The sequence below is a fragment of the Enoplosus armatus genome, chromosome 11, assembly GCF_043641665.1.
Source record: "Enoplosus armatus isolate fEnoArm2 chromosome 11, fEnoArm2.hap1, whole genome shotgun sequence".
Classification (NCBI taxonomy): Eukaryota; Metazoa; Chordata; class Actinopteri; order Centrarchiformes; family Enoplosidae; genus Enoplosus; species Enoplosus armatus.
This window is the reverse complement of record NC_092190.1, coordinates 5,241,952-5,254,747: the sequence shown is the minus strand read 5'-3', so window position 1 is coordinate 5,254,747 and position 12,796 is coordinate 5,241,952. Positions and strand designations below refer to the sequence as shown.

At 40.0% G+C, this 12,796-nt stretch overlaps 1 protein-coding gene across 1 annotated transcript; it reads left to right on the top strand.

Annotated features, from left to right (window-relative positions):
- The first annotated feature begins 7,280 nt into the window (after nucleotides 1-7,280).
- Nucleotides 7,281-12,570, top strand: LOC139292500 (interleukin-1 receptor type 2). Its single transcript, XM_070914851.1, has 9 exons — nucleotides 7,281-7,368; nucleotides 7,827-8,085; nucleotides 8,508-8,682; nucleotides 8,901-9,078; nucleotides 10,230-10,328; nucleotides 10,432-10,497; nucleotides 10,597-10,732; nucleotides 11,374-11,519; nucleotides 12,113-12,570. Exons 1-9 carry the CDS (start codon nucleotides 7,284-7,286, stop codon nucleotides 12,256-12,258), a joined length of 1,290 nt encoding a protein of 429 aa, XP_070770952.1. The 5' UTR covers nucleotides 7,281-7,283; the 3' UTR covers nucleotides 12,259-12,570.
- Nucleotides 12,571-12,796: the final 226 nt, after the last annotated feature.

Sequence of the window (12,796 nt, the reverse complement as noted above, 5' to 3'; positions counted from 1 at the left end):
CAGTTGTTTTTTTGTTTTTTTTTCTTTGAATAAACTTTAAAAGTAATTTTAAAAGAAGAATGTGTCCTCTGCTTGTTTGTTCCCCAAACACACATGTTGAAAAGAGAGGTGTTGTAACGCCTGTTGGCTAACTCAAACGCTCGCTAACGCGTCAGTCGCACCTTTTCGTCTCATTTCAAAAGATTTTCTCTTCAATATCCGCTACTTCATATTTCCGTGGAAACAGCATCTTAAAGCTATTTAATTATTACAATGCGCAAACTGTTCAGTCATTCACGATGCACTAATGTTGATTTAGCTTTTTCACATTACTTGCTTGAAAGACAACAGTATCGGTGTGTTGTAAATTTTGACTTCTTGTTGAGTCCATCTTGTGTGTCTGTGTCTGATCTCAGGATGAGTGGGTGTCTGAAAAGAGAAGTAATGAGTAAAGTGTATTGTTGAGAATGTCTTATGTAAGGTGCCATTTATAGGGGGGGGGGGGGGGGGGGGGGGGGGATCAGCTGCTTGTTGTCCGGAAGACAAGACTTTTAGAAATCATTTATCCATCACAGTTTGGCACACATGACACATCGGCCTGTTTGTTGGTAAAAGCTTCATTTCTTTTGTGTCTCGTCGCAGAGGCCTAAAGTCACTTTGCCCACCTTAAATTTATAGAAAGCGCTTCATCGCTTTAGGCCAAAGTTAAATGTTAAAGAAGCACATTTGTAATTTATAGACGTATAAAAGTGATTTAATGTTGTGATAGGAAGATTTGCACTTCAGCACTTCCAAGTGGCAGAAAGAGATTAAAACATATATTTACAAATTTCCATTATCCATCATCTATAACTGCTTATCCTTAGAGGGTCGCAGGGGGGCTGGAGTCGATCCCGATCCTGACATGCTAATGGGTGCTTATTTAATTTAATATATTAAGTCTTTGCCCCTTGTCTACAAAAGATGATATTGAATGAAAAAGGTGCCACACTTTTCTGGATAGTTTCTGGTCAGGTTTTCATTTACACTGATGTTAAAAGGAAACAATGGCATTTATTTTCTGTGTTGTTTCCTGTGAGAGCAGCCTTCTGTAGGACAGAGGGGGCCTTCAAATCTCCCCAGTAAGCCATACTGTGTCTCATCTTTAAAATTTGAACATTTCGAGATGTTAAAACGGTTGCTTCACCAGAATATTTCATTTATAGATTCCACCACTGTAGAAGTACCACTTTTTTAGCTTAATTCTTGCTGCAGAATTTTGGCTATGCAACCATGAGGAACTGCTATTTTCAAATGCACAAAATAGTCTCCTATCCAGTTGATTGATTGAGTTCTTGAACAGAAATGGGTCAAGGTGGGCTTACAGCGTAATACACTGATATTTTGCTGGAGGGTGAATTCCTCAGCGGCTGAAAAACAAAGCAGGTCTGTCAAACAGTTCAGTCATCTGTCGAATGTTACCGAGTATCAGGATATCACAGATAATGAGGCGATCTGGAGAATTCCCAAAACACGCAACATCTCCTGCTTTCTCAACGGCCTTTAGAGTCATTAGAGTTTAATGAACGGCATGTTCTGTGTTGGTCACCTTTTAACCTGCATGTGTTAACGGCCAGAAGAGTGCTACTGCATGTTTTTGTTTGCATATTGCTCATTTTGTACTGAAATTTATCCCCCCCCCCCCTTTCAAAAAGATTTGCAACTGAAGATGCTCCCCAGAGGCTCAGACATAAACACAATCTGCTGAGGTGAAAGTTCCTGTTGTTTACTTTGTTTTGGGTAAATCGACATATGTAAGAGGTTCAGAATGTAGGAAAACACAGTCTTTCCAGGACCAGAAGATGAGTGAACGTTCTGGTTTTCTAAAAACACTTTTTTCATGTCAACTACAAACAAACAGCTATAAAAAAAAAAGCCTCATTACCAATAATTAGGAGGTCAGGGGTCACCCAGGAAATAATGGCTAAAAATGTCCAAGAAAAATGATTTGTAAAATTGGTAGATTCATTGTGGGAACTCGATTTTACACATCAAAGTCAGTTTACAGGTCTTTGAGAGTACTACTGCATACATAAAAAAGTATCTTAAAGCCTTTTGGGGCTATTAGCACAACACATCTGAATCTCTGAACAAAACTGTTGGTGGTCGAGTTACATTGTGACATTGTGAGTCCGACAGTGTTACAGGAGTATCGATATGACAACTCATCCGTGTTCCCTCTATGGGTTGGGCTCAGGTGAACAACGTAATTCATACTCACAATGCCACGATAACCTGAATATACATGTCTCTCTCCATCTAAGACGGCTGCAAAGCAAGTTCTCTTGAGGGAGAAGGTAGAGTAAGTGCAAGGGTTCATGGGCAGAGGAAGGAAAGGCTGCAGCTCCTCATGCATGGAAATCTGAGCAGAACTAGAGAGTCTAAACTGTCTCTCTTGCTCTGTCTCTATTTGTTCTTAACGAGTAGCAGGTACAGTAAGTCCTTATTTACAGGACGCAGATTCAGATTTGTTTTTAAATTCCTAATCAGAGTGCAGGAGCTTGGATGATGAACTCTAAAGTATTTGCTACAACACATGACGGACACACATCAGATCATAGTGTGGATGACATCACTTTACCAAAGTCCATTAAACACAATCATTGTTAGTCACGTGGCTCAAGAGCTGATTCTGCTTGTAACCGATCGCTGTGAATCCAAACAAAATCAATATAAATTTAACAAGGGGAATGTGGGATACAGCACTTGCACGGGACCCAGTTATGGGATTGCTTCCATGGCAATCATGCCACCCTACAGCTTGCATCACTGAAGAGTACACGTCATCAGCAGGAGTATGTCAATATTGGAAAATGCTCAGTCATGATCAATGTGTCAGCCAAACTGAGTAATGCACAAGAATGCACAATGGTGGACACCGTAGTTTCTATGCAGCGAGATGACAGAACAGTGAGTCACACAACTATTCCACAGCTGTTTTTAAACATTTGTTTACACAGGGACGTTGAGCTGAGAGCCAGGTTCTTCTGCTCCAGGCACAGTCTGCCTCCGAGTCAATTACATTAAGTATTCATGCAAGAACTGAACTCATTTTCAGCAGCAGCCTCACACTCACACAAAGCCAGGGAGGTTCACTGGAGCAGGGGGGTTTGGTGCAGCCCACATCCTATTTCACTACAAGTACCATTAAAACCTAACTTACAGAACTTGAAAACTATTTGGTGGGCTCTTTCCCCTCCCATTATATAAAACAGCAAAAGTTCAGACAACATTGTTTTAATCTAAAAGCTTGAAATTCAGTGCATGAATGAAATGAAATCCTCTTACTCTCCGTGCACCTCACAATTGTTGTTTGATGCTAACAATTATCCCACTTTTTAGAGGATGTGATTTAAAATGTAGGGAAGCACCCTTTCATTAAGGGCGACTTAGAAAAAACTAAATTGCTGACTTTTAAAACAAAAAATAAGCTACAAAGCTTGCAGCAGTTTGTCCCTCTCATGTTTTCATTGTCATTATATTTGACTCACAGCCCTGAGCTTCATTTTATCTGAAACATACATCTCTGACGATCTTAAAAAAACATTCTGAAGGTTGTTTAACAACAGTGATGGATTATATTATTTTAAGTATTTCCAAAATCCTCCAAGACTCCCTCTAACCTAAAAAGATTTTGGACCCGTTTCATCGTATTATATTTGTCTATATTAATGTTACTTGATTTTACATTTTCTTCCACAATAACGCATTTATGTTTTCATTGTGTTACACAAAACAAGCCTGTTAGCTCGCCAGGCTAACACAACTCATTGCCTACGCTCTGTCCCTGTCTGTCTTCCCACTGGGCGCTGTGTCTCTACTGTCCTTGCAGCACAACATGGATGCAGACAATTAGCATAGTCAGACATAGAAAGAGTTTATTCTTAATAAACTACACTTGAAAATAACCAAACCTGAACCCAGCTCGAGTTTAAAGCTTTTCTCAACAAAATGGCTGCGTCTGCAAGCAGAAATCTACCCTGTTATCACCTCCACTGCCCCCCTGCAGTTTCTACTTACTGCAATACCTAATGTCACCTGCCCTGGTGGACGTGTACACGCTCACGTACTGCTTTACAAGAAAAGATAGGGAATGTCGCATATTTCATTACAGAATGGCTGGCTTGTTATTCACTAATGAAGCATAAATGCTGAAGAAACAATATCAAAGCTGTCACCACAGCCGATGAGCTGTGCTCCTCCAGTGTAACCACAACAAATAACCAGCCCTCTGGCCAAATGACTCAGTCAACAGCTCTGGAACTAGAAACAATATAATATTAAGTAATAGGCGAGAGGTGAATACAGTCCAAATGTATTAAAAATGTGTTGAAAGTGACAACTCATAAAAATACCAGAAAGGTGCTGAATAATAGAAACTTTTTTTTACCCATGAAAACAAAATGTCATTCATGACAATACATTGAAAATAATAATCAAATAATAATATGAAATTTGCTTAGAGAGGGGACAGAAAAACTCCTTATCTCAGCTGTAATCCTAAACCAATACTTAAAGATATAATTCAACACTTTCTTTCTTTCTGAGAGTTGGATGAGAAGATCAACAGCACTCTCGTCGTTGTGTGTCAAGTATGGAGCTGGAACCAGGACGCGGTAAGCCTTGCTTAGCACAAAGACTAGAAGCAGAGGTAAACAGCAAGCTTTGCTCTATCCAAAGTTCAAAAATACACCTACCACCACCTCTAAAGCGCACTAATTCAATAGCAAGAGAGTAGAAAAGTTTGGTAGAAGGTAGTTACATAGACGATGTGTTTCATGTTTCAATGATTTCAGAACCAAAGACGAAATTCCATACGCCTCCATTGTATTGACAGAAATGTGTGAGACAAGTAGCTCAAAAGCTGGGAGAATAAAAACAAATCTATCTGCATGACTAGATACTCCTACTGGTGAGAAAATGTTTTTTTTTTAATGTGGGTGAACAGCATCTTACTGATTATCTTTCTCTCATAGGTGGATAGTTATTGTGTGTGTGTGTGTGTGTGTGTGTGTGTGCATGTACGCGTGTGTTCTTGTCCTAAAACAAACACTGAGATGTCCGCTACTGAGGCAGATGATGCCAGAGGAGCAGCCACAACAGCCGCAAACACTTGTAAATCTAGACCACGGCCTTTTTTTTTTCTTCTTCCAGAATGAAGCTGCAGGAAATCTGCAATAACTGTTGCTCTTCTCCCACAATGTACAGCACTTGTGTAAGTGTGTGTATATACTGTGTATGTGTGTGCTGAGGAGTCAGCAGACATGAGTGGTGAGCTGTACAGTACACTGCGTTACATTGGGAAACCTGAGAAATTTCCATCTCAGAGGGGTGGGAACCTTGAAAAGAGAGCGCAGGTTCCCCCTGAGCCGGCAGGAAACTGTCCACATGCTGCTACAGTCCACGCTGTCACCACATCTGTCTGTTGTCTGTGTCACACTGCCGGGCCCGCCACGCTCACCTGTACGCCGTGAGTATACTGTACTGCTGTGTGTGTAATCATATGCAAGTGTGTATGCATATACATACATACAGTTTATATATATTTTCGTATGTACATGTATTGAATGTATGTATTTGTTGATATGTTATTTAGAGTTTGGTTAGTATGAATAAGTATTGCTTTTATGTTTTATACTGTATACAGTTGATGTATAAAATACACTACAATGTTATGTTTGTATAAATACTTTTAATGCATTCCTTTTACAGTGTAGTATTGCTACTTTTTAATATTTTTGTACTACTGCTTATATGTCCTAGTTTTAGCATAGACTGTATACAGTTCATGAATTTGAGAGCATCTTCAAGTCATTAACAACAGATTGAGATTTATCCAAAAATGCAAAAAGAATTTGTGTATAAACTTTTGAACGTACATTATAGAAAATGTTGCATGCCTGTGGCTTCTAAATTTAATAAGTCAATAATTCCACATAATCAATCCATTATTCATAAATGCATATATGTATATTCATTGTGTACATATATTCATTTTTGTCATAACAACGCAATATCATATTTACTGTGAATGCAAAGGCAGACAAAGTACTGCAATGATGACTACTGAAACTGGCTCATTATCTCTCACTTATTAGCCAGGAAGAGTTCCTACATACAGTATCACATAACATATGACTGATTGTCAGGAGTTTGATCATCAAAAATAATCTCAGGTAGATATTTTTTGCTTTAATTGATCACATTTTAAATGCATGTGCTAAAGTTTCCATTTAACCCCACACAACGTCACGCTGACAGCACTGTGACTCACATGTATAGATTTCAAACAATGACACTCCCACAGATTTTATGAATGGGATTGCCCTTTGATGACACACTGATCCGGGAGTCAGAGAATCAGGGAAAAGATTTATCACTTGCTAGCTGAGGCTGTTATCACAGACGAGGAAACAGAAGCAGAAGTGAAAATCAGCTTGTTTCCATGGAAATGATGATTTAACTCTGCGGTAAATAGTCTCTGCACGAACTCGAGAGTTTACCTTCCTGTCTGACAAAGCCCAGCTAAAACGGAGAAAGAATAGAGCAGTGGAGTGGAAACTAATTTGACCACCATAGAACATTTTAAATTAGGATGTGATAGAATACAATATCTAAGAATAATTAGGTTAGTTTAATGCTTATACCTATGTCTTTGATACTGGGACTAACACCAACTATTCGAATTTCTTAAGTTTTTTTTTAATGTATTTTGTATTCTATTATTATTATTATTGTTAGTTGTCAATATTGCTGACCTCTGATATAAGTGGCCTTTAACCATTTAAAGTGACTCATCTCATGTGTTGCTGTTGGTAAACCCCCGTGGTTAAATTTGGCCACTGAGCATGAGGGCGGGATAAATGGGAGTGCCGGTATTTCGATGATGACTTTCGTGATGTCACAATTTTACAATCTACAAAAGACTTTAAATTAAAGCTGAACGTCCTTAAAACTCTAAGCTGCTTGGGGAAACAACATCGGCACAATCCCAGTACCAGGCACGACTCCTCGCTTTGTCTGCATTTTAGTTTTCCTCCATTAGTCCTCAAGAGCTTTAATGTTTTGTTGAGAAAAGTGGCATTTTGTTATTCCTCTGGTTTGTTCTTCTCTTACATTTACTTATTAATATTAAACCCAGTAGTTTTCCCTGGAAGCCACTGAACAAATCCTGCTCTCTCAGATGTCCCACTAGTTAGACATCGCTACACATTTTGTCAGTGGATCTTTTATTTCAGATTTTTGTGTCACTGCAGACTGCCATCATGGCCCGCTTGGTCTTGATGTTTGCTGCGGTCATCATTGAATACGTTTACGGACGACCTCCACTACCTCCTCTGCCTATGAAAGGTGAGCGCGCAGTATATTATGTAGCTGACACTGATCAAATGGCTAAGTTTGTGTCTGTACAGTATTTTAAAGTGCCTCTCTCTCCAAATATATAAATGTCGTATTATACATACATATATTGAGATATATAATCCAGCAGTTTTTGTCACAGTAATGACTTGTTAACAGTTAGCTCACTCTCACTGGTGAAATAGGCCAAGCCATGATTAAAGTGACTACAAAGAAAATCAGAATATCTATTTCAAAGAAAACAGTGGATGAGGTGGAGATGAAGAATGCCATGAAACAGAATGTTGTATTATCAAACGTTGAGTTTAACCTCATCAGGCTATTGCTGGGCTGTTTTTATATACCAGAAGACGCTGCATGGTCAATATGAGGTGTTCAAAGAATTAAGCAATGCTGGCCTAATATATTAGCAAAACAACATGTTGCTGTAACCGTTGTTTCCCCTGCAGACGGCTGCTACCTGGTGTCTCCAGAGGTGCAGATATTCAGAGTGGAGGGCGAGGCCATAATCCTCTCCTTCCCGATGTTCATGAGAGTGCTCGAAGTACGCAACATCGACCCCCCAACAGCAAAGTACCTCATCAGCAAGGACAATGGGACAGAGGGTGCGGTCTATCAGGGCGAGGGACGTGTCCAGCAGCGTAAAAAACAGTTGTGGTTCCTCCCTGCTCAGGCTTCTGACTCAGGGGAATACATCTGCTCTTACAGGTAGGCATCAAGACTTCTGCCTCACCTGTGCTGCCATTTTCTTTATGCTCTACTGAACTACTCATTTGCAGATAGCGACTTCAAAAATGTGACAGTCTTGCAATCAATAAGTGACAAGACAGATTTCTTTTCACGGCTGGAGGTTTTTCCCCCCAAACACACAGTCGATAAAATGTAATCTCACTGGAAACCACTGCAATATTCTTCAAGTTTTATCCATATTTAAATAAGTAGGTAATCTCTTTCCAAAGGCTGCCCTTTCTCTCGCCTCCCTCCATAGAAAGGTTAAGAACAGAGCAGGTTTCAATGGGGCAGATGCTTGCCGTCATGAGGATTCGAGCCTTCAAAGAATGACTTCTTTGCTTGCTACACTTTCTGGCTACCCATGATTTAATATTTTTTGTCCTTACTTTTGTCTCCAGAAATGACACCTACTGTGTAACTGGGAGTATCATGCTATATGTGTACGAGTCCAGCTCTGTTGACATGGAGAAACTGTCCTATCCAATCTCGGCCACAGTGGGAGAGAATCTGCCGTTAACATGTCCATCTCTAAGTGACTTCAACGAGACAGACAGACTCATAGAGTGGTTCAAGGTGAGAGGAAAAACACTTCATATGCTGGTTGTCGATCAGCACCAATAGGTCAATGATTAGTTGGTTGACTTTAATCTTCTAAAACGTATTTTCTGTCATTGTTATACATTTTAAACTTGACTTGAATTTTGATAGGGTTAGTGAGGAACCCTCAACCGTTTCAGTGTTAGTGCCTTGCTCCCGCCCTGTGACTGACGCAACATGTTGTTTTCTGACAGGACTCCAGCCCCACTGCCCTTCAGCAAGGCAAAGCGGGTTCCTTCCGCCTGGACAGAGGTGACCTAAATATCCCTACAGTGAAACGATCCCATGCAGGTGTCTACACCTGCCAGCTTAGAGTGCTCATCAACAACCAGCAGTACAAAGTCAGCAGAGTCATCCTGCTCCATGTGCAAGGTGGGTAACACCTCTCATGTCCTTTGTGAAGTACTCTGAGGAGCGTAGGCTAAAATCAGACATTCCTATTGCAGGTTTTATCAATGAGGGGTGACCATTATTGAATAATATTTATTATTAGTGCCAGGTGTAAAAGTACGACCAACCTGCACATACTGTGCATGCAGCGCTATTTGAAGCACACTGCTGTAAGGTGTTACTTGTTTTGCGGATGAATGTAAAGATTTATGTAATGTAATGCAAATTCTGCTCCGTTTAATGATAATAACACAAAAACTAACTGATTTTTTATTTTATTTAATGAAGTTAATACATATTAATTTTATAAATATCTGCAGATTGAGTCAGTACAACTAGAAAAGTTTGAAAATAAAAGAATGCATGTCATACATCACCAAATATTAATGTATTATATGATCATGAGAAATAATCATATACATTAATTCATTGGTTAGTTTACTTCTTCACAATAATACCATGAATCATTAGCGTGCCCTGCCCTCTACTGGCCTAATAGGTGCAACACACTGACTTAGCTTCACCACAGGGACCAGACAACTAAATCTCAATTCTCTGCACAAGATGCAAAACCCCAAAACTCCAGAAAAATATGGATGGGTTACTGAACGGGCCTGGCACAGCTAGAGTCTCTGTTTGATACGTTTGTTAACTTTTCTTGTTGCAAAGTCACAAAGCACAGTTAAAAGTAGGGCTGTCCTGATTGACCCAAAGACACTCAAAATGACTACAAGAGAACTACCACCAAGAGTTGCAAAATCACTGACTACAAGGAGACACAACATTACTGCAAAGAGATGCAAAAGGACTACAAAGAGACGTACATGACGGCAAAGATGCGCAAAATGACCACAAAGAGTCTCAACACGACCACAGATACATGCAAAATAATGACAAAAACTACAGTAGTCATTTTCAGTCAGTGTGTCTTGCTCCTGTGTTGGAGGGGTGGGGGGCCTTTTACATGTTTCTGCCCAGGGGCCCATAGTCTCTTTATCCGCCCATGCACAAAAAAAGCTGTTGCCTGACATGAATTAATATCATTGTGTGAAATGAGCCACTGTTGCTGTCATTTGAAGAGTTGTTTGTTTGGATGTGTTTACATCTGTCTAAATCTGTGTGTATGTGTGAAGGTCAAGACCCTGCAGTCACTACCACTGTGCCTGACCTCTCCATGACCTCTAACCCCGGGCTAATCAGCAGCAGCAGCAGCAGCAGCAGCACTGTTTACAGTGAGTTTTTTTGGTGTTCATTTTTTACTTTGTTGAACCCAAATTTCCCTGTGGGGACAATATAACTGACGTCACTGATTAAATGCGTTTCTCTGTGTATTAGCTCCAATACTTCAACCACCTGTGATTGTCTCGCCACTGAATGGAACCATTTTTGAAAGTCTGCATGGTGAGTGATAAAAATGATTAGTCCTAATATATCAAGTCTGCAAAATGCTTTAATGAATAGATGGAACATTTAGACCAATTAACCTCTGACTTCATTTAGGTTCAGGTCTGGAGCTGCTTTGCAAGGTACTCACTGAATGTCAAATGGCAGACTCCACTGTGGTCACATGGCTGGTCAATGGCCAATCGGTGGAGTCATCATACCTTGATGGGCGAGCTCTGCAGGGGGGAAGGAGGTAATTGCTGATTTGATTTTAATAGATATTTCCTCTCAGTACTGAAACCTGAGATCCCGAAGACAATATGCCTTCCTATACCGGCAACCTGACTGCACCTGGCTCCTGGCTCCGCTGTGTGAAGTAGCTGCTAACAAAGTTAGCTTGTAAATGTACTTATGTATGTACTGGAAAAAAAAATGAACAGCCGACTCCTGAGAGTGCCTTTTAGTCCAATCAAATGCCTCTATCTTGATTGACAGGTCACCGTGGTAGCGACTTGTCAATCACAATGTAGCCCTGCCCTAAAACATGCCCCATGCTTTATCGTCTGTTTTACTCTAAATAGGACAATAATTTACAAAATAAACATCATGCTGTATTGAAGAAGACTTGAAACTAGCAACTGAGACCATAAAGTCATTTGAAAAATGTTTACTGAGGTAATAAATCAAGCCATTAGAAAGAATGCAGGTTTAAGGTACTTCCACGTTGGCTTCACTAGGTAATAATGTACTTTGGAGCCCACACAAATACCTACAAATCACCCGTTCACTTGCTGCCATTAGGGAAGCACTTTGGAATGGACCTTCTTGACTTTGATTGTCCCTTTCTGTGTGTTGGGATTTCCAACCTGGCTAAGTCTGTCTCAATGTTTCCAGGGTAACCAGGGTGTTGGAAGGCTGCCAGATTGAGTTGAGGCTAGTTGTTGTAGCGATGATGGAAGAAGACGTGACGACGGAGCTGAAGTGCGTCACTGAGAACCAAGGAGGGAGACAGGAAGTTATCGCACAGCTTCACCTAGAGGGTGAGTTGTGTGTGTGTGTGTGTGTGTGTGTGTGTGTGTGTGTGTGTGTGTGTGTGTGTGTGTCTGTGTACAGTGTGTGTATACAGTGTGTAAATGAGAGAGCACTACCGAAACACTTAAATAAGGTCAATCAGGTTTATCAAATACTTATGATGTAAAATGAAACATGAAACACATACTAACAGTATGTCATATTTTTGTCAATTTGGCTAGTGTTCGTGTCGATTATGATAACGTGATAACGTTGTACTCACTGAAGTAATTGCTGCCAGTAAGCAGTCAGGGGATTTGACAGGCTGTAAACAAGCCAACAGTTTAGCCAATTATAATAAGATAATTTTAATGTTTGCCTTTTCTTTTCCAAATAAGTTTGGGTAAACTGGAGGTTTGCATTTGTTTCTTACCCAATATGACTTTGTTTTAACAATGTCACCATGTTCCAAGATCTCAGTAAATAACTTAGAACACGTTATCGTAACCAATATACCCAATAGTCCAAGTTCTAATACACTGGATTTATCCTTTGCGATGATCAAGGCAACCAGTGGCCTCTATATCAACACATTCATTTACCTCTGCCTCTCTCTTTGCAGACTCCACATTTACATGGCTGGTGGTGGCTGCAGTGGCCGTGTCCTGCTTCCTGGCTGTGGTTTCTGTCTTCATCTACGTCCTCTTCAAACCTAAAAGGAAAAAGAAAATGGATTACTTTCTGGCTCGGCAGAACAGCACCTTCTAACACCGCTAGAGTACACACTCCCTCCACAAAGACCTTCTTTAATGTGTTTGCTCTTACATCAAATTAGTCTTTCACACATGGGGTGCATGTGATGTCGTGCAGTGACACAACCACGTCGTGTTTGGTGTTCAACACTCCTTTTACAGGGATTACATGTGACCTGCTGTTGCCCACTGTCCTCCATTTCTTCACCCTCGACTGAGACTTGCACAAGGATTTTTTGGTACTTTTGAATGATATTATATGTGCAATTACATGCGTTGTTTGTTGTACGTGCAATTGTTTAATAAAAAAAATAATATTTGATAATAAGTTGGAGTCAGTAAGAAGTTGGAGCCATTGATCAATCTGTATTATGTTCTTTAAGCTCACTAAAACTAGACATATGTAACAGAAAAATGAAAACAGTGTAGGAGTGTACAAAAGTGCTTATGGAGCCACAATATAATGAATCTATTTAAAAAGAGGTGCAGGCTGGAGCTGTAGTTGATTACACCTACTCTTCTTAAAATACACCATTTATGAACATAATACACAG

What these genes read in the sequence shown, in the direction of transcription:
- LOC139292500 (XM_070914851.1), top strand. Translation starts at nt 7,284, where the DNA reads ATGGCCCGCTTGGTCTTGATGTTTGCTGCGGTCATCATTGAATACGTT. An exon ending in CATCCTGCTCCATGTGCAAG is followed by an intron (nt 9,079 to 10,229) that starts GTGGGTAACACC and finishes GTATGTGTGAAG; the next exon opens with GTCAAGACCCTGCAGTCACT. An exon ending in CATTTTTGAAAGTCTGCATG is followed by an intron (nt 10,498 to 10,596) that starts GTGAGTGATAAA and finishes GACTTCATTTAG; the next exon opens with GTTCAGGTCTGGAGCTGCTT.